Consider the following 23,517-nt stretch of genomic DNA (forward strand, 5'->3'; position numbering starts at 1 on the left):
GTGGTTATTATTGTACTTCGCCATGTTATTCTTTGATTCGATGCTTTTAAATTAAATTTAAATTGATCGAGCAGTTTCAGCCATGACTTCTCAATACTCATGTGTGATTCTGAAGATGCCAGCATCTGGCTAAATTAATATTGCACACTTACTTGTCAATAACACCTGCTGGTGGAGAACTGCACATTCAGGGGCCCTGGTACAGGCTGTCCCACTGAGCAGCTGCAGGGGAGGCGAAGCCAGGAGCACTTCCACGAAGACTCCTACCTAGCTCTGGGGTTGAGCTCACAATGCCATAATCCGAGTCTCATGAAGGGTATTTTATCAAAGTTGAACCAAGCATATTTTTAAAAATTTTCATGTCCATTTCCCTAACTCTCTACCCCAAGAAAAGGAACAAGGACTATAATCCATAACTATGAACCTGGGCTGCACCAAACCCTGGAGAAGATGACAGAGCCACTTTCCTAAGAGCCTCCAGTTGACAGTAGACCATCAGGAGGTGATCGTGTTGCCAGTTCACTGACATGAAAACCTTTTCTTGGGGAAAGCATGCTCAACTTTTACTTTAAATATACTTCCTGAATATTCTGGCTTCACACTTGCAGCGAGCAGCGGGCGGCATTTCCAGAGCCAGGAGATAAACTTGAGAGCAGAGGGCATGGTGGAGAAACAAGGCAAGAACCCTGGCCTGTCAGCCTGCTTGCCGTGGGCACCGCTGGACACAAGAGGCGTGAAGGGAGTGAGGGGGAGTAACGGCCCCTCTGCGTGTGCCTTGGCACCCTGGAGGGGACAGGACGTGGGATGATGACGGATAGCATTAAGTGCCTGGAAGAAAATGATGCAGGCAGAAGGGGATGGGATGTCTTCTTCATAAAGGGTGATGAGCAAACAAGGGTTTCTCAAGTCACAGGGTGGGCACTGTCTGGGGGTCCAGGCAGAAGGGACAGCAACTTACTTGGCACGTCTGAGGGAGAAAAAATGGCCAGCCTGGCTCCAGTAGGCAAGGAAAAAGTGACAAGACATGAGGCCACGAGGCTGGCGAGGGAGCCGGAAGGCAGACCACCACGGCAATAGGGCTGGGAGGCCTCTGGGTTTTGTGGGCACTGTGATGGGCAGGCAGGAATGACAGTGGGGCGGGAGAGGCTGGAACTGCACCAGGTCTGAGGACCACAGTGGCTCCCAGGTGGGGCAGGAGCAGAAGGGCTGGACAGGAAGGGCCCCACCGAGGGCTGACTGGTCTGCCAGTCACGGGGCACGTGCCCACGCTACTTCTGGAGTGGCTGAGGGTACTCCTCCCAGGCCAGGGGTGGCCGTCCTTACACCCTGGGCAGGCTGGCCCAGTACCTGCTGCTCGACTCAGAACCTTCAGTCTTACTGGGAAGAGACTATGGACCCAGGGGACCACCGGCTCACCATTCAGCAGGAGTCCCATGAAGCCCCGAACGGTGCCTGGCTCACTGAAGGTCATAGAGCGGCGGTCTGGACAAGCCAGAATTCCTCAGTTGCCTTCATTTGAAACTCCCCCAGGAGCATGCCCTGCTGGGGAAGTGTTCTTGAGTCAAGCTGCAGCAACCCACTCACACTTGAAAACCTCTGCAAGCACCCTGCGTAGAAATACGGGACAGCGGGGGGAGGGCAGGAGGGGGCGCCGGGAGAGCTGCTGCTGAGACTGCAAGTTCCTTTGCCATGTCTCCTTACAACAAAGTTCCTAGAGGTCAGGGACTATGTCCCTCCATCCATCCCAGAGCCCAGATGTCTGGCGACTCAGCAAACACTGAATGTTGATGATGCTGCTCGGCCTCCAGGACATCCTATAACTCTTACTGTTTTACCAACTCAAGGACACAGCAGAAACCACACACCGGATTTTTAGAAAGCAAACAAAACTGAAAAGCAATTAGAACAGACAAATCACATATATTTAAATACTGAGATCTTAAATGATGCCTGCCTATCCTGAAGATGGATCTCAATTTCCTCTTCAGACCCAAGAGTTCCTGCGAGAGAACAAAGGCCATGTCACAGGGCTGGGACGCGGGGGATGGGAGAGGCAACAGCTCCCACCTCTACAGCGGGTCACAACTGCTTCTCCTTAGTTGCCCACATGGCTAAGGCAGAAAGGTTTTAAACTTAGCTAAAATGCATATTTTGATTTACTTTAGAAACTTGAACTGGCCCCAGGCAAATAATAACTACATGAGAATATTTCATTTAGCACCTTCCTCTTTCACTCCCTTTAGGGAAAAGACTGCTGCACTCGAAAATGAGGGGGAGGGAAACTTAAAGGAAAAATATATTCGAACAACAGCCAGAGTGGGGAAGGTAGGCACACATTTCTGAGCCAAGTTCCAAGCTCCTGTTGCTCCAATTTGCCTTTGAAACAATTCCACTTTGCCTTCTGTTGCTTGAACAATAATTATTAAAGGTATCAATTAAAAGTGCCCAACTCCATTGCTCCCATGGCCAAAGTCCCTGGCACATCTCCCGCCATTGCCTGCAGCACCTGCCGCCACCCTGATTTTCTGTGTCAGTGGGGTAGAGCCAGTCTAGGATAGAGCCTCTTCTTTGGTTGATTTAAGGCTGGGAGAAGGGCCACTACCCACGGCCCTGCCACAGTGAGGAAGGAAAAGCAGAGCCTTTTCTGCCATCTCTAAGTAGCTAGCATCAGTAGCCTAGTCACAACAAATGCACTGGGCTCAGCATTGGGAAGACAGTCCTTTATACAAATTTGGCACCTCTATCTCCCGAGACACCCCTTGGCAGGGGGTTTCTCCCCATTCTTCTCCCTCCTCCCTCATCTTGCCAGGAGGAGGAGGACCTGGGAGTATCAATTGCCAGGAACATTTTGACATGACACGAAAGAGGGAATCCCTCTTCTTAGCATCACACACTGGAAAGCTTCCAGATAAAACAGCAGTCGCTCCTGGCTTGTCAGAAAAGATCGTGGGTGACTTGGAGGGCTCACGATCCTAAGCAGGTGCTGGGCTCCTGTGGCCAGAGCCTCAGAGTTCCCACAGGCAACACCAGCTCCACATCCCTTCAGGACATCTATCTGAAGGAGTAGAGGCGTGTGTGGGAGCTGCAGGCACAGAACCAGCAGCAGGAGCCACTCCAGGGAGGATGAAGCAGCACTTCCCATAGGGTCCACAGGCAGCAACTCTGCACTCTGGCAACCCTGCACCGAGCACACTCTGTATATGAGGCCCTGCATCTGGCCCCAGAACACGCAATAAGAGATGCAGGCACTAACCCAAAGAGCTCTAAGTATGAGGACAGATACTTGCATGAACTATTAATAAGAGACAAAGCACAATGCAAACGCAAAGCAGGGGGCAGGGGCACGGACAATACAGAGAGGAGGGAGAGTTTAACTGAAACTTGAATGTGAAGCCTTTACCCAAGTGCAGAAGGGCCAAGGGGCTGCATGGACAAAGGGTTCCACTGTCATTCTAAGGAGCTGAAGCTTTATTATGAGAGGGAAGCGGGGCTGGTGGCAGGGGTGGGGCAAGACAGAGGTGGATGGTAAAGAAAGGAGGAGCAGGCCGGGCATAGTGGCTCACACCTGTAATCCCAATATTTTGGGAGGCCGAAGCAGGTGGATCACCTGAGGTCAGGAGTTCAAGACCAGCCCTGGCCAACATGGTGAAACCCTGTCTCTACTAAAAACACAAAAATTAGCCAGGTGTGGTTGCGCACACCTATAATCCTACCTACTCAGGAGGCTGAGGCAGGAGAATTGCTTGAACCCGGGAGGTGGAGGTTGCAGTGAGCCAAGATTGCGCCACTGCACTCTAGCCTGGGCAACAGGAACAAAACACCGTCTCAAAAAAAAAAAAGAGGAGGAACAAGGCAAGGAGACCCAGGAATAGTTCAGGGACTCACGAGGGCCCAAGCTGGGGCAGTGGAGATGGAGAAGATGGGAGAAAACATGAAGTTCACAGGCAGAATTTATGGATCTTCATTCATGACTCCAGGGAGTGCCACACAGCAACAGAGCGGACCCCAGAGTGGCAAGCGTGGGCCACTGGCCTCAGGACACACAGCAAACCACAGAAATAACCTGTTGGAGAAAGAATGTTTGGCTTTGGACACACAGCGAGTTGGAGTGTTCAGCGTGCAATACGAAACAAAGGCTTAGGCCAGGTGTGGCGGCTCACGCCTGTAATCCCAGCAGTTTGGAAGGCCGAGGCGGGAGGATCGCTTGAGCTCAGGAGTTCGAGATCAGTCTAGGCAACACAGCAAGACCTCGTCTCTGCCAAAAATTAAAAAAAAAAAAAAAAAAAAAAATTAGCTGGGCATGGTGGCGCATGTCTGTAGTTCCAGATATCGAGTGGCTGAGGTGGGAGGATTGCTTGAGCCTGGAAGTTTGAGGCTGCTGAGGCTGCTGTGAGCTATGTTGTTCATGCTACTGCATTCCAGCCTGGGGCGATAGAGCAAGACTCTGTCTCAAAAATCAAAAAAGAAAAAGAAAAAGAAAAAGAAAAAAAAGTTCAGGGGAGGAGAGCCTAAAGATATAGATGTGGGTGTCATTGGCAGATAAACAGAAATTTAAATCAGAAAACAGTCCAGAGAGCTCTTAGTAAAAGAAAAGAGAGCCAAGAATATAAAGCTCAGGAGAGCCATCTCAGAGGGTGCCCTTGAAAGGGGCAGGGACCAGATGGTGAGGCAGGAAGACGGTGTCCCAGGGCTGAGGGAGAGACAGGTCTCCTTTCAAGAAAAGGACAGCTAACATCAACAAATGCTACAGAGAAGCCAGGAAGGATGAGGGCTGAAAAGAGGCCATGGGATTTAATAACTAAGAGTGTTCAGTGAATTCTAACGTGAGAAGTGCCTATTGAATGGAATGAGGAGGCAGATGCACAATTTCTGTGGTGAAGGAAAGAATGGGAAGGGAAATGGAGAGAGAAAATAGTACCAGGGAAGGGCCAGGAGAAACTTACACAAAATGAGAATGGCAACACATTGCTGAGTAGAGGGAGCAAGGTAGAATAAATATCTGGATATGTCGTTTGAACTCGAGAGGAATAAACTGTAGATAATTTGGGAATCGTCAACAGAGTGGTAATGATAAAAGTCTTGCCCAACGATGACACTGCCCATGGAGAGTACAGATAAAAAGAAGGTCTGCGATGTCCACAGGAAACTGGAGCAAGGGCCTCTCTTCCAATCCTTTGTCCACACCGTTCCTTCCTTCCCACCCATCCAGCTCAATCCATAATGATGAATTCCAGCTACATTAGTTTCTGGAAGGAGTTGCCCCTTAAGATTAGGCATATGGGAAGTCTTCAACTTCTTCGTAACACTGAGGTTCTACAGATGGTGAACTGGTAAATAAAGACAGGTCCTATAGGACCCAGGGTCAGAAACATGGGTTACTCACCTGTTCCTTGGATATTCTGAAGCTCTGAGCCATGTCCAAGAGCACAATCACAAGCTGAGTCTTTCCTCGTGCTTCAGTAAAATACTGGATAATGCCAACAAGATGCACCACATAGAAACTTGGGTTATGCAAAATGCACATAATGATGATCCAACAGAAGAAATGGTTCTAAATAAACTTAGGATTCAATAAAACAGCTGTAAAAGTGGGTTTTAAATATATTTTTAATTAAGGTATAATTAACATACAATAAAATGTATAGATCTTCATCTGTTGGATGAGTTTTAACAAGTGTATAAACACGTAATCACTACCCAAAATGGGAGTGAGCCTACACTTCCACCACCCAAAACCTTCCTTGCCTCTTTCTGGTTAATTCCCCTCCCTACTCTTAAGAAAACACTTTTGATCACCATAGAGTGGTCTCATCCGTTCTTGGATTTTATCTAAATGCATTCATAGGGTATGTCCTTCTGTTCTTCAGCTCCATCCATAGGGTTGTTAACAGTAGTTCATTCTTTTTTATTACTCAGCAGTATTCCACTGTAATAATTTATTCATTCTTCAGTTGATGGATATTTGGGCTGTTTCTATTTTTGGCTTTATATGAACATTCTTATATAAGTTCTTTTGGGAACATATATTTTCATTTTCCTAAAGTAAATACTTAAGAGTGGAACTGTTGGATATGGTGTACATGTATGTTTAATTTCAGGAAAGAAAACCTGCCAATCAAGTCTCCCAAGGGGTTGGACTACTTCATACACCAACCAGCAATGTTTGAGAGTTGCAGTTGTTCCACAATCTCACCAACATTTCATGTTGATAAGTCTTTTTTATTTTAGCTACTCTAATAATAGATGGCATCTCACTGTGGTTTTAACTTGTATTTCCCTGACGTTGAACACCTTTCTACATGCTTATTGGCCATGTGTATAACTTCTTTTGTGAACTACCTGTTCAAAGTGCACAGGTCCATACATTCTGACAAACAAACAGAGCTGCATAACCACAATCACAAACACCATAAAGAAAATTTCCATTACCTCAAAAAGTTCCCTTGTGCTCTTCTGTAACCGACCCACCCACAGCAACCCAGTCCACAGCAACCACTGATGTTTTCTTCCCATACAATTTTGGCTTTTCCAGAAGGTCACATAAACAGAATCAGGCAGTATGTGGCCTTTTGAGTCTGGCTTCTTCTCACTAATCATAATGCATTCGAGACTCGTCCATGTTGTGTCACTTTGTTCCTTTTCACTGTGAGTAGTACTCCAATGAAGTTGCTTATTCATTGGCCAGTTGAATGACATTTGGGTTGTTTCAGCTTTTGAACATCATGAGTAATGCTGCTGTAAATGTTCCCATACAAATTCCTGTAGGTGCGTAACTTTTCATTCTCTTAGGTAAATACCTAGAAGTGGGATTGCTGGGTCTTGCTGTAAATGCAGATTTGTAAGATTCTTAAGTTTAGACTTATAAGAAAATGTCAATCTTGTTTCCAAAGTGGCTGTAGCATTCTGCATTCCTACAAGCCAGTACGAGTTTTTATTTTTTAGTGTGTGTGTGTGTGTGTGTGTGTGTGTGACAGTCTCACCTTGTCATTCGCGCTGAAGTGCAGTGGCGTGATCTCTGCTCACTGCAACCTCCAACTCATGGGTTCAAACTATTCTCCTGCCTCAGCCTCCCAAGTAGCTGGAATACAGGAGCCCACCACCAGGCCCGGCTAATTTTTGTACTTTTAGTGGAGGCGGGGTTTCACCATGTTGGCCAGGCTGGTCTTGAACTCCTGACTTCAAGTGATCCACCTGCCTTGGCCTCCCAAAGTGCTGGGTAAATTACAGGTGTGAGCCACCACACCAGGCAAGAGTTTCAGTTTCTCTACATGTTCACCAGCACTTGGTATTACCAGGGTCTTTTTGGTTTTATTTTGGGAAGATACCCTAGTAACTGTGTACCAGCATCTCATTGTGGTTTTTAGTTTCATTTCACTGATGAATAACGCTGTTGAACATTCTTCATGTGCTTAGTTGCCATCTGTGTATCCTAAGATGTCTAGAGAACTCTCTTGCCCATTTTTAAATTGGGTTGTTTTCATATTCTTGAGGTTTTAAAGTTCTTCATACATTATGGATCCCTTATTAGACGTATGTTTTACAAAGGTTCCTCCCAGTCTGTGGCTTGTTTTTTCATTATCTAAACAGTACCTTTTGAAGAACAGGATTTTTTAATTTCTAGGAAGTCTGATGTTCTGTCTCTTATGGATTGCACAATTGGTGCCATATTTAATAAATCACTGCTAACCCAAGGTCATGAAAACTTTCTCCCATGTTTTCTTCCAGAAGGCTTATAGATTTAAACTTAGGTCTATGATCCACTTTGAGTTAATTTTTATATACAGTATGGGGTATGGGTTGAGGTTCATTTTATTTGCACATGAATGTCCAGTTGTTCCATTACAATCTGTTGAAAAGACTATCCTTTCTCCATTGAATTCCCTTTGCACCTTTGTCAAAAACCAATTGAGCATCTATGTGTGGATCTGTTTCTGGATTCCCTATTTGGTTCCATTGATTTATATGTCCATCTTTTTGCAATACCACACTGTCTTGATTACTGTAGCATTACAGGAAGTCTTGAAATCAGGCTATCTCCTAGCTTTGCTCTTTTTCAAAACTGCTTTGGTCTTTCTAGATCTTTTGCATTTCCATAAAAACCTTGCAATTAGTTTATCTAGATTTTGAGTAGGATGGCACGGAATTCATAAATCAATTTAGGGAAAACAGACATCTTACTATTTAGTCTTTCAATACATGGTATAGCCCTCCATTTATATAGATCTTCTCTTAATTTCTCTCACAGATATTTTGTGGTTTTCGGCATAGAGGTCTTACACATATTCTTAGTTTTATTCTAAGGTATCTGAAGTTTTTGAAGCTACTGTAAATGGTACTGATATTTAAGTTTCCTCTTCCAATTGTTTGTTGTTAATATATAGAAATACAATTGATCTTGTACCTTGTTGTCTTGCTGAATTCATTTATTCTCATAGGTGCTTGGGTTTTTTTTTATATAGATGCCATGGGTTTTTTCATGATCATGTTGTTTGCAAATAAAGGCTAAATTCTGGAGTTAGATTAATTTGACTGTCTAAAACTCCAAAAGACAGGTGCTTTTCAATTATTAGAAAGTGTCCAAAATTCCAGAAAAAAAAACTTAAGAATTCTGACCTCAGAGTTTTTACTTCCCTTTCTTGTCAGATTAACACCATCTTACAAGGGATGACAGGAGGCTGTCTCATTGCACGGGAACGGGAGGCCACCATCAAGAAACTCTGGTGGCTATGATAACTTACACACAGTTTCAAAGTTATCCCTTCCACACACCACCTCTGTGTCCTGTGCAGTCTGCAGTGCTGGTGGCAGGCCTGACGACTACCAATGTACCAAGCAATGAAGCAGCATATGTTTAGTATCTCCAGGCTCTATCATCTGGATATTTACTGTAAGCTTCTGGTAAAGTGATCTCTTTCAGCCTGGTAAACAAACTCTGGATTTCACATGTGACTTTTCAAAGAGCTGCAGGGAGTGGGGCTGTTGACAGCATTTTTCCCACCAGCAAAGAGACACACGAAAAGGTCTCAATTATAGGTAACTGACAATCCAACAGCAACAAACACGCACAGTGTTGGCAACGTAAAATCCAAAGACGCTTGTATAACACAGAGGCAACACCAAGTTCACCAAGTTTATGGCTCAATTACTAAAGTACACAGAAACAAGGAAACAGATCTACCAATGAAGGACTTGACAAGGGCTTGTGTTTAAAATGTATTGCTGCCACCACGTGATTTTTTTCCATTCCACAACCTTATATAACTTAAGTCCTCAGTCATATCTACAGTATCAACTGCTATGATTTGTTGAATTCCTGCCTCCATCACAAAAATCAAGCAATTATTTATCATGCTAGTGTTATTTTTGCCCAGTGGTTTCAGGTACAACTTTATTATGAGATAGTGAAACTGTGTGTGTGTGCGTGTGTGTGTGTGTGTGTTATACACATATAATTTTTTAACAGCGAAGTAACTCTCAAGCACTCCACTGCCATTCCATCAAATGCAAGGCAAGTGATTGCTGAATTCCCAATTATGCTCAACCTTAAATCACACTGTTTGGTCTGATTGTATACCCAGCCCTACAGGGAGTTGTGCAAAGGCATATATTTGGCAAGCTTTCAAACCACGGCAACAAAACATGTGCTGAAGAAAAGGATTCAAAATATTAAGAAAGCAGTCATTTATTTTAGAAAGGCTGTTCACGTGAGACAATAAGCTGCTTCCCAGAATAGGCTCCATCCATCAGGAAAACACTATAACCTAGCACACACTGGCTGGAATCCCTCTCAGCCATCACACAGCAGTGATGATTATTTATCATCCACAGTGCATCAAAGATGGGGAAACAGACTGGGCACGCTTCCGTGATGGTGCAGGGCTATCAATGGCAGCAAACCCTCCCCACCCTGAAGAAGCATCCACGGTACAGATGACCTCACAGATCCTAGAGACTTACCTGGTTTTCCTACAGATCCACAGGCGAGCTTGTGGGTACTCAGGTACATGAAGGTGATGGAAGACAGGGGCACCTTGGTGCTACGTCTAGATCATCTATTCCATTTAAAGAAAAAAAAATCAAACAAAATAAAACAAACCAGGGGGCCCCATGTTGGCCAGCTACCTGTTTGGAGGTCAGCTAGGCAACGAGAGGCTGGAGGTCCTTCTTGGAATCAGGCTAGCTGGGCCTGCTGAGTTAGGCCAGTTGAAGCAAAGCAAAGCTCATTTGAGATGAGACTTAGGAAAATCTCTTTCCAGTATCTTTCCTGAGCATATCCCTGGAAAGCATCTGTACCATCACGAAGCACCAACTCCACCCAGGATAACTGTTCCATTATGAGCCCATTCTCTCACACTCTATGAACTATAACTTATCTGCCTGGAGACAGAATTTCTATCTCCTTTTGTTTGTTTGTTTATTTTTGGAGATGGGCTCTTGCTCTGTCACCCAGGCTGGAGTGTAGTGGTGCGATCTCAGCTCACTGCAAGCTCCGCCTCCTGGGTTCACACAATTCTCCTGCCTCAGCCTCCCCAGTAGCTGGGACTACAGGCACCCGCCACCATGCCCAGCTAATTTTTTCTATTTTTAGTAGAGACGGGGTTTCACCGTGTTAGCCAGGATGGTCTCGATCTCCTGACCTCGTGATCTGCCTGCCTCGGCCTCCCAAAGTGCTGAGATTACAGGCTTGAGCCACCGTGCCCGGCCCAGAATTTCTCTCTCCTTCTATCACTGTATCTGAGGAATGGGCAACAGATGGATCTAGTAAGATGTACATAATAATTAGTTTTCTCTAAATCAGGACACATTACAATTTTAACAAATATTTAAGCTCCTCAACCAATTTTAAGAAACATTTAATGAGCCAACTGAAGTACCAAGACAAGAAATAAGAAACTGCAGGTTAGCAAATGAACTGGAATCTCAACTTTCGTAGGGTAAACAACTTTGGATTCATAGGGTTTTTCAGATACCACTAAACACAGTGTCTGCAAAGAAGAGAAAAAGTTATGGACTGGTGGCTAGCCAGAAATTTCTGCAAATATCTTAGCCATGAAAAGACAGGCTAGAAAAAGAAAACCAAGACGTTTGTGGGCAGAAAATCATTTTGGCTCTTAAGGCTGGGAAAAAAGAAATGAACAATAGTAAGTGGATACTTTTCCCTTACTAACATTCAAAGCAGTTAAACACAACCCATATATCCATCTAGAAGTGCCAATCTCACTTCTTCAGGTTCCATCAGAGAGCCCTGTTTCATTTTCAAACAATTAAATAATCACCACCATATACTGAATGTGTGTCAAACATAGGGTCAAGTGTACTGCACACACTAACTTCTAATTAATCTCTGTGGGAAAGACACTGCCTTTCAAAAACTCACCAGGAGTACCGACCAGGTAGGTAAAGGGAGATGTTTAGAACATTCAGTTGACTAAACCACATTAACTTCAAAAGCAATCAGCCAAAAAGTCAAATCAGAAAAGCGATATACAATCTGGGGGTGTATATACAGTAGATGGTTTCTCATAGTGTTAATCTTATGAGAAAAATGGCTTCCAGTAAATACAGGCTTATTGAGTTTGCACTAACTAGGAAACCAATGACTGACATGGACTTCCAACACTACTCCCCGCCCCACACTGACCCTAAACACACAGTGGCTCAGCAGCTTGTCACCATGGGAACACAATCTGCTGTGCTTACATGCTTCTTGCACACAAGACCATCCATATGTTGGTCAAAACCCATTTTCCACCCCCATCTTCCCACCTTCATTTCACACATCTTGATCCTGAACAGGCCAGGCCCTTTCCTGACTCTGCCTGTGCGCAACCTGTTTGTTCCCTCCTACCTGAACCTGTTCTCTACTCAGGCAAGTGGGGAACCAGGCAGAGTCGAGGCATCTTCAGCTCTGGTCAAACATGAGAAGGGAGAGGTTCTCTTAAAACTAGTCTAAAGAATTGATGCTCAAAAGCAACTGAAATCCTCCAGCTCCATGGCTTTATCTCTAGGTCTCAGTTCTAAAAAGGTCCATTTCACTATAAATTAACTGGGAAGTTACTGTTTCTCCTTGCACAACCCAATCACTGTAATAATGCCCTGATAAAGACAGCAACAAGAATGAAAAGTTGCACAGGGGAGCTTCTGCCAAGCAGATGGGTCTCCTGAGTTCTACAATCCAGTCCCCAACGAGTATATTCAAGACCAAAGTAAATACTTCAACAAACAGCTTGGAGTGGCATAATACATTTGAGACTCAGTGAGTTGGAAACGTGATTCTTTTCTTCCCTAAGGAAGCTGATGCAAAGGGTTCCTCAGAAGTTGTTAATTGAACCCTCTGCGTCAGCTTCTTTAGGGAAGGAAAGAATCACAACTGCCTAGGTATCAGTAGCCATTAACCATGTTTTCCTCCTGAACCCCTGGATGTTGCCAGGTGGAAAACTAATGAAACGAAAAGTGGCTGACCAAAGTTTAGATTTCCGCAAATATCTCTATCTTAACAGATTTGCTACCTAACCCCAAAATGAACATTCAACACAGAAAGCATCCCGGCCAGACATGCCACAGGAGAAATCACAGAAAATGCTATCTGGCTCCGAAGGCTGGATCTGAGGGAATTCAAATTCAGTCTTCAGCAAAGGCAAGCAGTGCCATCCCACTGCCCCAGGAAGGACACAGAGGCAGATCGCCACTGGTGAACTCCTACTATGGACCAAGAATGCTAGGAAATTATATTTTCATCTCATTTGGGGTGAACTAGGGGAATTTCATGTCCTTCTAGGGACACAGGCTGATTCTGTTTAAGTACAAGCATTCTGTGAATCCCCAAATTTCAATTTTCAACCCTAAAAGGCAAAATTTAGAGCAGCTTTTTCCCAAACGGTTCAAAAAAAATGTGGGCAAGAATTTGAGGAGCAGCTTCTAGGCAGCTAGTTCCACCAAGTGGGAGCTCTCCTTGGGCATTAGTGATCTGCAGGGTTCCGCTCCTGCACTGATTTAATCAATGGATACCTAGGCACTTGCAGGTACATCTAACTACTCAGAACATAGCTGAAAAGGAGATAGACAGGGCCCCCTGCCCTAAAAGAGCTAGTAGGATGGGGAAGAGCTGAGGACAAAAAGAAGAAAAAGAAGAGACAATTTTAGACAGTAATAAATGCTACGAAAAAACCACACTGCCACATGACAGAGTGACAGGGGACTATCACTTGTTATCAGGCTATCGGGGGAGGGTCTCTCTGAGGATATAACATTTGAGGTGAGCCCTGAATGACACAAAGGAGCCAGCAAACAAAGACGGGGAGGAGAGGAAATAATTTTAGGTAGAGAAAACAGCGAATGCAAAAAAGAATCATGTTTGATAGATTCCCCGTATGGGAAGGGTGCTTAGAGGGAAGAGGCACCTGGTAGGAAATGGAGAGGCAGAGGCCAGATTATTCATGCTGACCGGACTCCAAATGGATAGAAAGTCACTGTAGGGTTTAAGCTAGTGAGCGAATCCTATTTACATTCTTCATAGATTGCCCTGGCTAGTGCATGGGGAATCTATTCCAAGGGGAGCAAACTGGAGACATGAAGTCCACACAGGAAAATGTGACATATCTCCAGGCAAAGAAAAGAAGGTAGCTTGGACTAGGGTGGTACTAGCAGAGATGTGCAAAGATGGATGTATTTTGGAAGGAGAAAGATGGGTGTCTGGGATGGGGAAAAAAGGGCAGAATCAAGGACAGGCCTGAGATTCTGGCTTGAACTACTGATGAGTTTGTGTTAAGTGAATCTCAGCCTTCGTGTTCATAAATATTCTTCCATGCTCTTTCACCAACTTTGAACTTCAACCCTCACCTCACACCTTTTAACAGCAGACAGAGAACACTGCACCCTGTCCAGACAGACACCAAGGCAGATTTAAGTGTTAACACTTAGACAATCATGCTTCAAAATGAAAGGTGGGTGAGTTCAGGCCCACGCACAGGCTCAGGGCCTGTAAGAAGTTTGCCTGAGCTACCTCTTGCCTCCTCCCTTGACCTCGCCCTCCCTACTGAAAAGTCTTGGTCTCCTGACTTTGCAAAGACCCTCCATCTGAAGCAGCTGCTCACAGAGCATTTTCTGCTTCCTTTTACCAGGCTTTTAAAACAGATACTTTTTCTACCCTGAGTTTGTCACCATTTAAAATGTTGTGCTAGCTAGCAGTAATTATGTAAATGCAAGCCGCCATTTCTATTTTTAAAAGGAACCCCCATTTAGCATTCTTATATCCTGAAATGTTTAAAATAGCTAGTCCAGTGATGTTTTCACTTTATTCAAACTGTTTGTGTGGATTTAAATACAGGTTCAGCAGAAACCAAAGCAAGTCAAACATTTACTTTCTATTAAACATCTAAATCAGAAGATTAAAAAACTATTTTACATTTAACAGAAAGAAGCCGTCAAATCAGCACAGCGGCAGCTTCACCGTATTTACTGCCAAGAAGGGCTGACGCTTGAGAGGTAATCAATTTAGGAAGGGAGGGATGGATTTCTTTAAATTCTTCAAAAAGGGAAAAATACATTTGAGCAAATCTTTTAATTATAGTATCTTCCAAAGAACCTACAAAGCCTTTATTCTTTCCAAACCTAATGCTTTTTAAAGGCAGCTTTTGCCCCTTAATTCCACATGAAATATTCAGTATAGCATAATTAAATTTTATTCCATGCTATTTTTACTGGGTTCACAGAAATAGAGGGTGGCATCATCCTTAAAACAAACTTCCCAGCAACTTCGCTTTCACAGTGAATGGCTGGTTCTTAAAATTGAACTTAAAATGCAAAACCTACTCCAAATGCCTATTTCAGTTCCGGGTAGGTGGGTGGGTACTGAAAAAATAAGTTCATTCATATGTCACACCAACCTTCAAATAAACAATTGCCCCAGTTCTCCGTTCACTTAATTGTGCTTGCCACAAGGCACCTGAAAGCATCAATCTTCATTTTCAGCATTTAAATCCCACAGCCTGTTTTATCTTTCAGTGTGAATCTATCTGGTGGGTAAAGAAAAGAGAGAGGAGAAAGGAAAGGAAAGAAGTGCCCATCTACGGCTGAAAGACACTAATCACTGGAGTAAATATTTGGATGCCTGGGTCACCTGTGTGAGGAGTGGGCTTGATATTTTTGGTCATTTATGTAAATTATACAACCAAAATCTTAATCTCTTTTCCAGTCAGGGTCAGTAAGATACAAATTAACACAAACCCCCTTCCCTCGCAGCCTGACAAACGGAATACAGAACGGTACAAAAGCAAGGATTATGGGTCTCTTAAGTGATCCACAGCTAAACCCACCAGCCAACAGAGCCAAGAACCACACCTAGTCTCTCTCTTCCAAGATCATGCAGAACCCCGATGGAACATAAGCCTATGAAAATGCACAACCCCCTCAGTGTGCATGTGAAGCTACAATCTCCATTTAGAATTCTGCAAACCTAATCAACAGGGATGATCTCAGATCAGTGGTTACCCACCCTCTTATTCCAGCCAGACTGTCTCATCTGTTTCCTAACTTCCTAAAAGCATCACAACTGAAGAGGGCAACCAAACAACAACAAATATTTTTCTCAAGTGACATCTGAAACTGCTGCAAGGGAGCAGCTCGCCCACCCACGCCAAGGAGGCTCCTAGGAAAGCCAGCAGGAACTGGCTTTGGGTGCTGCTCCAGAACTCATAGGTGCCAGGCTAGAACAGACAAACAGCTTTTTTTTTCTTCTTTTCTTTTTTTCCTCGAGATGGAGTCTTGCTCTGTCGCCCAGGCTGGAGTGCAATGACGCGATCTCAGCTGACTGCAACCTCCACCTCCTGCCTCAGCCTCCTGAGTAGCTGGGATTACAGGCACGCCACCATGCCCGGCTAATTTTTTGCATTTTTAGTAGAGACGAGGGCTTCACCATGTTGGCCAGGCTGGTCTCGAACTCCTGACCTCGTGATCCGCCCGCCTCGGCCTCCCAAAAGTGCTGGGATTACAGGCGTGAGCCACCGCGCCTGGCCACAGCTTTTTTTTTTTTTTTTAACAGTTCTTTAATGAGGCTGTTTCCTTATTTCTGAAGATAAAAAACTTCAAAACATGAAAACCTATCTACTCATACATTTTACTTTGTAATACAGATTCACCTCTATTGTTGACTTAAAACAAAACACCCACCAAAGTGGTCACTGAGATCTCATAGTCTAGAACTAGCTGCCACTACAGCCACCAGCACGTGAGCTCCTCTGAACCCACATTTTTCAGAAAAGTTACCTGAGATGCTGTTAGAAACGGAGACCTAGTTGAAAATGAAACCAACCAACCGAGGCATAAGAGGACAAAATTTGATTTTTATACCACAGAAACAGGTATAGAATTTATATAAAAGCATCTACCCCCACCACATTTGCAAAAAAAAAAAAAAAGAAAAGAAAAAAATTTGCTTGGAAGACTCATTTCTGTTTTCAGATTGGATCCCAAGGTTTCAATAAGACATTCTGCTAGTTTCTCAAGAACCTGGCCCATTTATCACTTTTTCAAACTACATCATCTTCTCATTCAAATATCTCAGTGACTCTTGTAAAAAATATGTCACACGTCTCTATTGTCAAGGTTTATCTCTAGCACAATATGTAACCCACAGATCGCAAACAAGATGTAGCCTCTCAGAGGGGGACGCAGTTATCCCAGAGCCTGCTGATGGTGTTGGTAGTGTCAACGTCAGGAAGGGGATGAGATGAACTCACAACTTGCCCAATCTGGGATTTCTGAAGGCACAGTATGGCAAGGTTTGGTTAATTCAAGCCCAACAATGCTAATCTCACAAAATTTAGTAAAGATCTGGGCTGAAACAAAATGTGAAAATTGTCTACTAGACTTTAAAGAATGATTATGTATATGAATGCATAAATAAGGTTGCTGAAGTAGAGGTTAGCCATTTTAAGAGGGGAACCACAGCAGTTTCAAAGCCTCCTGATGGCAGAAGTGTGTGGGCTGGTGCTCAGGATGTGTCTGTACAATGACTCACGTGGACCTGGGCTCTAACTCTGGCTGTGCAGTCTCACCAGGCCACTCCTTGGCCTCCCTTACAACATTCAGGTTCATGAAAAAGGAGGGACGAAGCTCTCCTTGCTGGTCTTTCAGGGTTGCTAAGAAACCAAATGGAGATGTTGTCTGTGGCATCACTTTCTTAAACTGCAGAAGTACATAAAATCTGAGCTGCTACTATTTTTTTCATATACTAATGCTAATCATAGATTATTTATGTATTAAAATTGGCTGGTGGACTTTCTATTGGGAAGTCTAATAAGCTTCTTTCCTTATTTCTGAAGATAAAAAACTTTTTGTTTTGTTTTTTGAAGATGCAGGTGCTACTACCTTGACTTAAATTGTAATTGCTTGAGAAGTAGCTATGAGATGGCAAAAATGCCTAGTTGAAATACTGATGAAAACTGACTACCCCATGTTTCCTTAGGCTGCACAACTCATTAGCTGTACAAGCAGGGAAAATATTTAGGTGTTAAGATCCCGGAAGATCACAGAAGGCTATTCTAATGTCAAGTGACCACAGACACAGGGCAAGGTAAAACCAGAAGGATGGTTTGGAAGCAAATGGCAACACATCTACAATGGAATTCAGGGACTCAGCGCAAACATTTCTGTCTCAGCAAAGTGGTAAATAGGCATTTAAGCCAAATTTGATCCAAGTTCACAGAGATTATATATATGAAAACTCATCAGGGAAACTCAACAGTATAAAAGTGGGGATTGCACAAGAAACCAGGTAAGGGATCTATGGGCACTCCGAACTATCTTAGCAACTTCGTTATAAATATGGGATTATTGTCAAATGAAGTTCCTTTTTAATGACCTTCTAATCAAGGTGGGGAGGCTTGCCTTTGAGGAAGGAAAGAGAAATGTCTTTAGCAGCAGTCTGCATAGGTCAATGTGTCAGGACTCTCAGACACATCATCTCACATCAACCTCACAACTCTCTCTTGACACAGGTTCAAAAGACAGCTTAGAATCTGTGACTATTTCACAGCTAAAGAAACTCATGAAAGAGTGACTTTCTTGAGGTCCCACAACTTTTCAGAGTGATGACAGGATTCAGTTTTTAGTCTGCCTAAAGAGTACAGAATCTGGCCAAGCAGGCTGGGCAGGGTGGCTCATCACCTATAATCCTAGCATTTGGGGAGGAAAGCAGGAAAACTGCTTGAGGCCAGGAGTTCCAAGACCAGCCTGGGCCAAATAGCAAGACCTCGACTCCACAGAAAAATTAAGAAATCAGCTGGGCATGGTGGCCCCCACCTGTGGTCCTAGCTACTCAGGAGGCTAAGGCAGGAGGATCACTTGAGCTCAGGAGGTCAAGGCTGCAATAAGCTGTGATCATACCACTGCACTCCCTCCAGCCTGGGCAATAGAGTGAGACTTCACCTTAACAAAAAAAAAAGAAAACTGCCCAAGAGCCTAAGTGGGCAAGATGGGCTGCCCTCCAGGGAAGACCAAAATGGGAAACAAAGGCCTATCAAAGACTAACCCACTGAAGGCCCACCCCAAGCTGTGCCAGTCAGTCACTCAAAGGCCATCGGGGAGCCTTCCTTCCTTAACCCAGGAAGTGACATGGTCTGCTCTTCAAAAGGAGCTAAGAGATGCATCCAAAAATGGATGTCCTGGTTCCTCATGGGAAATCTCAACATTGGTAATCCCTTCTTATATCAAGTCCACCTGGAAATTCCCTCACAACCTAAGCTGCTGAAGACTTGCTATAAAGCTGGTACTGAGTCAATGCCAGGGCCATGGCTTAATGGAGTAGGAAACTGACAAGCACTGAACACATGAAAAAATATGAAATTACAGGGCCAGTCATAAACTGGCTTCTCTTCAGCAGAGCCTCCGGAAGGCTCCTGGGTCAGAGTCCCTCTCTGCCTGACGTCCTCCGTGTGCCACCAGAGGGCACTAACTCATGGAACTGCTCTTTAAAATCAGGTCACACACAAACTGCAGGAATGCTGAATGAAAACTAGCCTTCAAATCAATGAAGTGCTAACTATGTAATTTTGACAGTGGCTTTAAGCATTTGCTGGTCAAAATTTTCAATTTAATTCTACAAAACTTAAAGGTACACACATGCAGCAGCAGAATATACTAAAAACAGTAAGCTGATCAAACCTTCAGATTTATGAAAATAACATATAAAATAAATAAAATAAAACTAAGAGTGATGCATGTGCTCCTGCATCTCTGGTCACAGGGGTTGTCGTATGGATAACCCATCCCAGCATCTTCTACACACACACAATATAAGAGCGCCAAGAAAAACATGCTGATTTCTCCTTTGCTTTAAAAAGCCACTCTTCATTGAATTACAAGTGGACATCAACCATAATAAAACTACAGTACCGTTTATTAAGCATGATTAAAACATGATTTAATCTTCTGTGCTAGAATCCTCGTAAGACAAGCAGCAGACACTGACGAGTGTGCACTGCGGCCTAGCTTGCTGTTCTAAGCACATCCCACTTACTTTACTCCCCACATCCCTCTGAGCGGCGATACAATTCAATTTTAGTAAAAAGTTAGTTCGACCTTGCATTTCTTGAATGCAATCAAGAATTTTTCTTTACATCTGTATCCTCTGCTTATGATTTATTTGCCATGAAACTATAAATACAGATTTGTGAGTTCTGCCTCATTAACTGCTTTCTACATTTATTTCTTCACCCCAGAATTCATACTTGTTATACTTTCATAAGAGTGTAAGATTATATAATCAAAATAATTCAGCAATCAGTTGAATAAAAAATGCATCATGACCAAAGGTTTTTTTGTTTTATTTTGCTTTGTGGTATGTAAAAAATTTAGCCTTTGCTTTTATTTAAAAGGAACTGAAACAGCTTTAATGGTTTGATCAGAAATATTGGTTACTTCTCTATGCAAAATAAAACTCAAGTTCAATTGGACATTGGTTTTCCTGATTTTAGTTGATTTCCCTCAGTGTGTAATAAATAACTGAAGTTTACACTGAAATGAACAAAATCTGACAAATAAGCTACACCTAAAAAGAAGTTTCAGTTCTTTAAACAATTCGTTACAAGTTAGTGCTACAAATAAACTCACCTTGAGGTAACAGCCTACATCACAGGATACTGTCTCCTTGGTTTTGTTTCTGTTCTTTGCTTAAAAAAAAAAAAGAAAAAAAGAAAAACTTCCTCAAAGGTTTTTAAGAACAATATTGGTATTCTGGCCTATGCCAACACACAACGAATAAAGACGGGGTAACCATGGCATTTGTGGAGGTATCTGGAACAAAAGTACTTCTGTTAGTATTATCTAAGTAATTGCCTCCAAGTTTCCTCTATATCTTTGTTAATGCCTACTTGATCTAGAAAATATTTTGATTTATCTTGTTTACTCGATGCCAAAATTTATCTTAAATAGTTGAAAACCACTAAGTATTTGCCTGTTTCCTGCCTCCCTTTTATTTCTCCATGTTTCTTTCTAGACTCTCACTAGATGTCGATATTACAGTATTCCAGAGACATGACTCATGTTTCTATGCATCTCTGTCTTCTACTTCTTCAGGAGGCACCGATACCGTCACATATAGTAAGTGTGTAATTCATAATTCCGAAGTCCTGATATGCTCCAGCTTCTCACAGCACCCTGAACTAGGCTTCCAGTTACTTCAATCACAACAAAAGCTTTATGCTTCTTTCCAAACTTTCACTGCTTTATCATTGGAAAAGGTATTTATAAATGGCAAGTTAAAGGAAAAACATTCAGAAAGGATGCGACGCAAGTGACCCACACATTCGTTCAACAGCGTTTATTTAGACTCTGCACTGTGTCAGCACTGTCCTATGCACTGGAGATACACGGGGACAAGACAAAGGCCCTGCTCTCATGGAGCTTCCATTCTGATGAGACAGGTGGTAACTGACTGGAAAACATACCACCGCTGGGGCAGGTGCTAGGAAGAAAAAGGCAGCTTGCTGAGGGGACAGAGTGGCATCATGGATGGTCACGGAGGCCTCTGGACCAGGAGGCGTGTGCACAGAGCCCTGCTCTCCAGAGCTCAGTCAGGCTGCGGAGCTCCTTCGTAATAACTCCGGATGAGGCAAGAGTAGGTCACTTTATTCTATTTCATTTTTAGTAACATTCGGTTCAAATTAATTTGGGGTTTTGAGAACAGTTAATTCACTAATAGAACTGTCTTAAAGCCAGACATGGGGCTGGCAGGATGGGAAAGCTCTCCCTACGAATTCTGCCAGCTTTCATTCCAATGTGTCAGCCCTCACGGCTCCAGCTCTGTGGATCCCTCTTCTTTGCTGCGCCCATGAACAAGTGTGTGGTGAGAGCCTGAAATAAATAGGTGTAAAATGGGTCAAAACCGTCGCTTCTATTTCTGTTTTTAACTGAAGAAAATTTGCCCCATTTCCAGAGGCAGAGAGAGAAGGAGACATCTGGGTAAAGGCAAACTAAAGTATATATTAAACACACACATACGTATACAGATGAACAGGTATGTATCTACCCCCACCCACATACTATACACATGTACATACAACCATATATGTCTGACTTCTTCGCCTATGATAATCCAAAACTGGGTCTCATACAATGGTCTTTTTGCAATCGTTACAGCATGACTTTTATTGGGTTGTAGGTTTTATCTTTAAGAGGCCACAAAACTTTTTTAAAAGATCAAATAAAAAATTAAAGGTTCAAAGAAGATCAAGGCTCAGATTCAATTAACACTAATTTTGGAAGAATTTTTTTACTTACTATGCATATTCAGCAAACTACTTAAGTTTTGGGTTTTCTTCTAACATAGCAACCCAGGGGAGTCATTATGTACAATCAACTCCCTAATTCAGATTAACATATCTAAGTACATATTGATACAACAGAACACAATGCTTGCAGAGGCTCCCTGCTAGAGACTCTCTGCTTAAGCACAGGACTAAGAAGGTGGACTTCTTAAATTCCATTTCCAGCACTTCCCATTGTTACTTCCTGGGCCAGTTTCATAGATTAGAAGAATATAATACTTCAAAGGGATACTCTGGTTTCCATGAACAAAACGACTAGCATCTCCTAATTAATGTAACATCCTAACAAGTGAAAGATGACTTCTAAAATGACCAAAATGACCAAAAATGCACAGTGAAGCTGAAGGCAAGCCCCAGATCTGTTCTTTCATTTCTCTCCCTCACTATTTTGGGGGAAGGGTCAAAAAGGGAGTGGCTGTAGATAAAACACTCCACACTGTGCTCATGAGTTTTCATGGGATGAGCTGGAAGCATGTGGTGGGGTGTGGAGGGTTCTGTCTCATTTGCTTCCCAAATTTGGGACCGATTTCCAAACAAACCTCAAATCAACTGAATATCAGCACAGCTGTTTAATTCCAGTGGACAAAATGTGAGTAAAACATCGCCTTCAGGCCTGTGCCCAATGCGCAGAGGCCAGTGACTTTCACAAGTCACAAGTACCTAGAGCAGGTACTGAAAAGAGCATGCTGCGAGAAGAGCTGTGGGCTTCCTACAAGGAAAGCACGAGTGACATTTATGGCCTATTTCCCTAGTAGTTATTCAACTAAATAATTAGTTACTTAAGATATCAGCACAACAAATTGAAGATTTCAAGGCAATCAAATGTCAATTACATTTTTTTTTACATAAAATACGAGTTCCTCTGGAATCAGACAGCAGCTTCTGACTTGTTTTCCATTGCTCTTTGCACATTTGCTTTCTGCTACCAAAATTTTAAGACCTGTATAAACAAAAACAGTATTTATTCTTCTCTTCCTCCAAAACACTTATTAAGTTTACATTTTGGGCTTGAAGGTATGTTACCCCACTGTCACTTCCCCCATCCATCCACCCATAACCACGTGCAGATGGTGGGCTCAAGGAAAACAAAAATAAGGGAGGACCAGCACCCTTGCCCAAGGAGCTCCCACTTGAGTGGAGTAAAGACACCAACAGAGATAAATCACAATATGCTATGGCAAGGGCCCGCACAGGACATGGGAAGCAGTGCCCAGGGTAAGAGTGAACCAAAGGACAGGCTGTACTGAACACAGTTCCCAAGAAAAGGTGCATGGGAGGAGTGGCATGCGGGCTGCCCTCCAGGGGAAGGACTCGTGCAGAGAAGGGAACAGCAAGTAGGAACGGACAGAGTGTCCACACATCAGGGGAGGGGAGGGGAGGCAGCAGGTGAGATGCAGCTGGGTGGGGCATGTTGCACTTGATCAGGAAGGGATGGGTTTGGTATTTCTCTGCTTTCACCTGCATCTACATTCAGAGGTAGGAGTTTCAAGTTAATGAATACTTTATTAGTAGAGACAAGTCCAAATGACCAGAAAAAGAACCCACCAGAGCAATGGCATGCATGTGGACTCTGCAGCCTGAAGACGAGGGATGGGGGCAAAGGCTTGCCTACTGCAGACCAAATACCTGCCCTGGTTAAGGCTACGCTGGTTATGCTGGTTAAAGTTTAAGTTTCAGCAGCAAATTTCTGAAG

At 43.4% G+C, this 23,517-nt stretch overlaps 1 protein-coding gene across 20 annotated transcripts in view; it reads right to left on the reverse strand.

The window, feature by feature from the left end:
* CAMTA1 (calmodulin binding transcription activator 1) overlaps nucleotides 1-23,517 on the reverse strand; it is a 982,737-nt gene that overhangs the window by 859,373 nt on the left and 99,847 nt on the right. Inside the window, exon 4 of one of the 20 annotated variants that reach the window (XM_034954569.2) lies at nucleotides 20,804-21,351. The exons of 16 other annotated variants lie outside the window; for them this stretch is intronic. In XM_034954569.2, coding sequence (XP_034810460.1) covers nucleotides 21,280-21,351 — 72 coding nt within the window. In that variant the 3' untranslated portion in view covers nucleotides 20,804-21,279. Of the gene's footprint in view, nucleotides 1-20,803; nucleotides 21,352-22,657; nucleotides 22,765-23,374; nucleotides 23,512-23,517 lie in introns of those variants that run through there. 3 more of the 20 variants (XR_004670222.3, XR_008622217.1, XR_010109310.1) reach the window with 3 other exon arrangements.

This window comes from Pan paniscus, chromosome 1 (genome assembly GCF_029289425.2).
Source record: "Pan paniscus chromosome 1, NHGRI_mPanPan1-v2.0_pri, whole genome shotgun sequence".
Classification (NCBI taxonomy): Eukaryota; Metazoa; Chordata; class Mammalia; order Primates; family Hominidae; genus Pan; species Pan paniscus.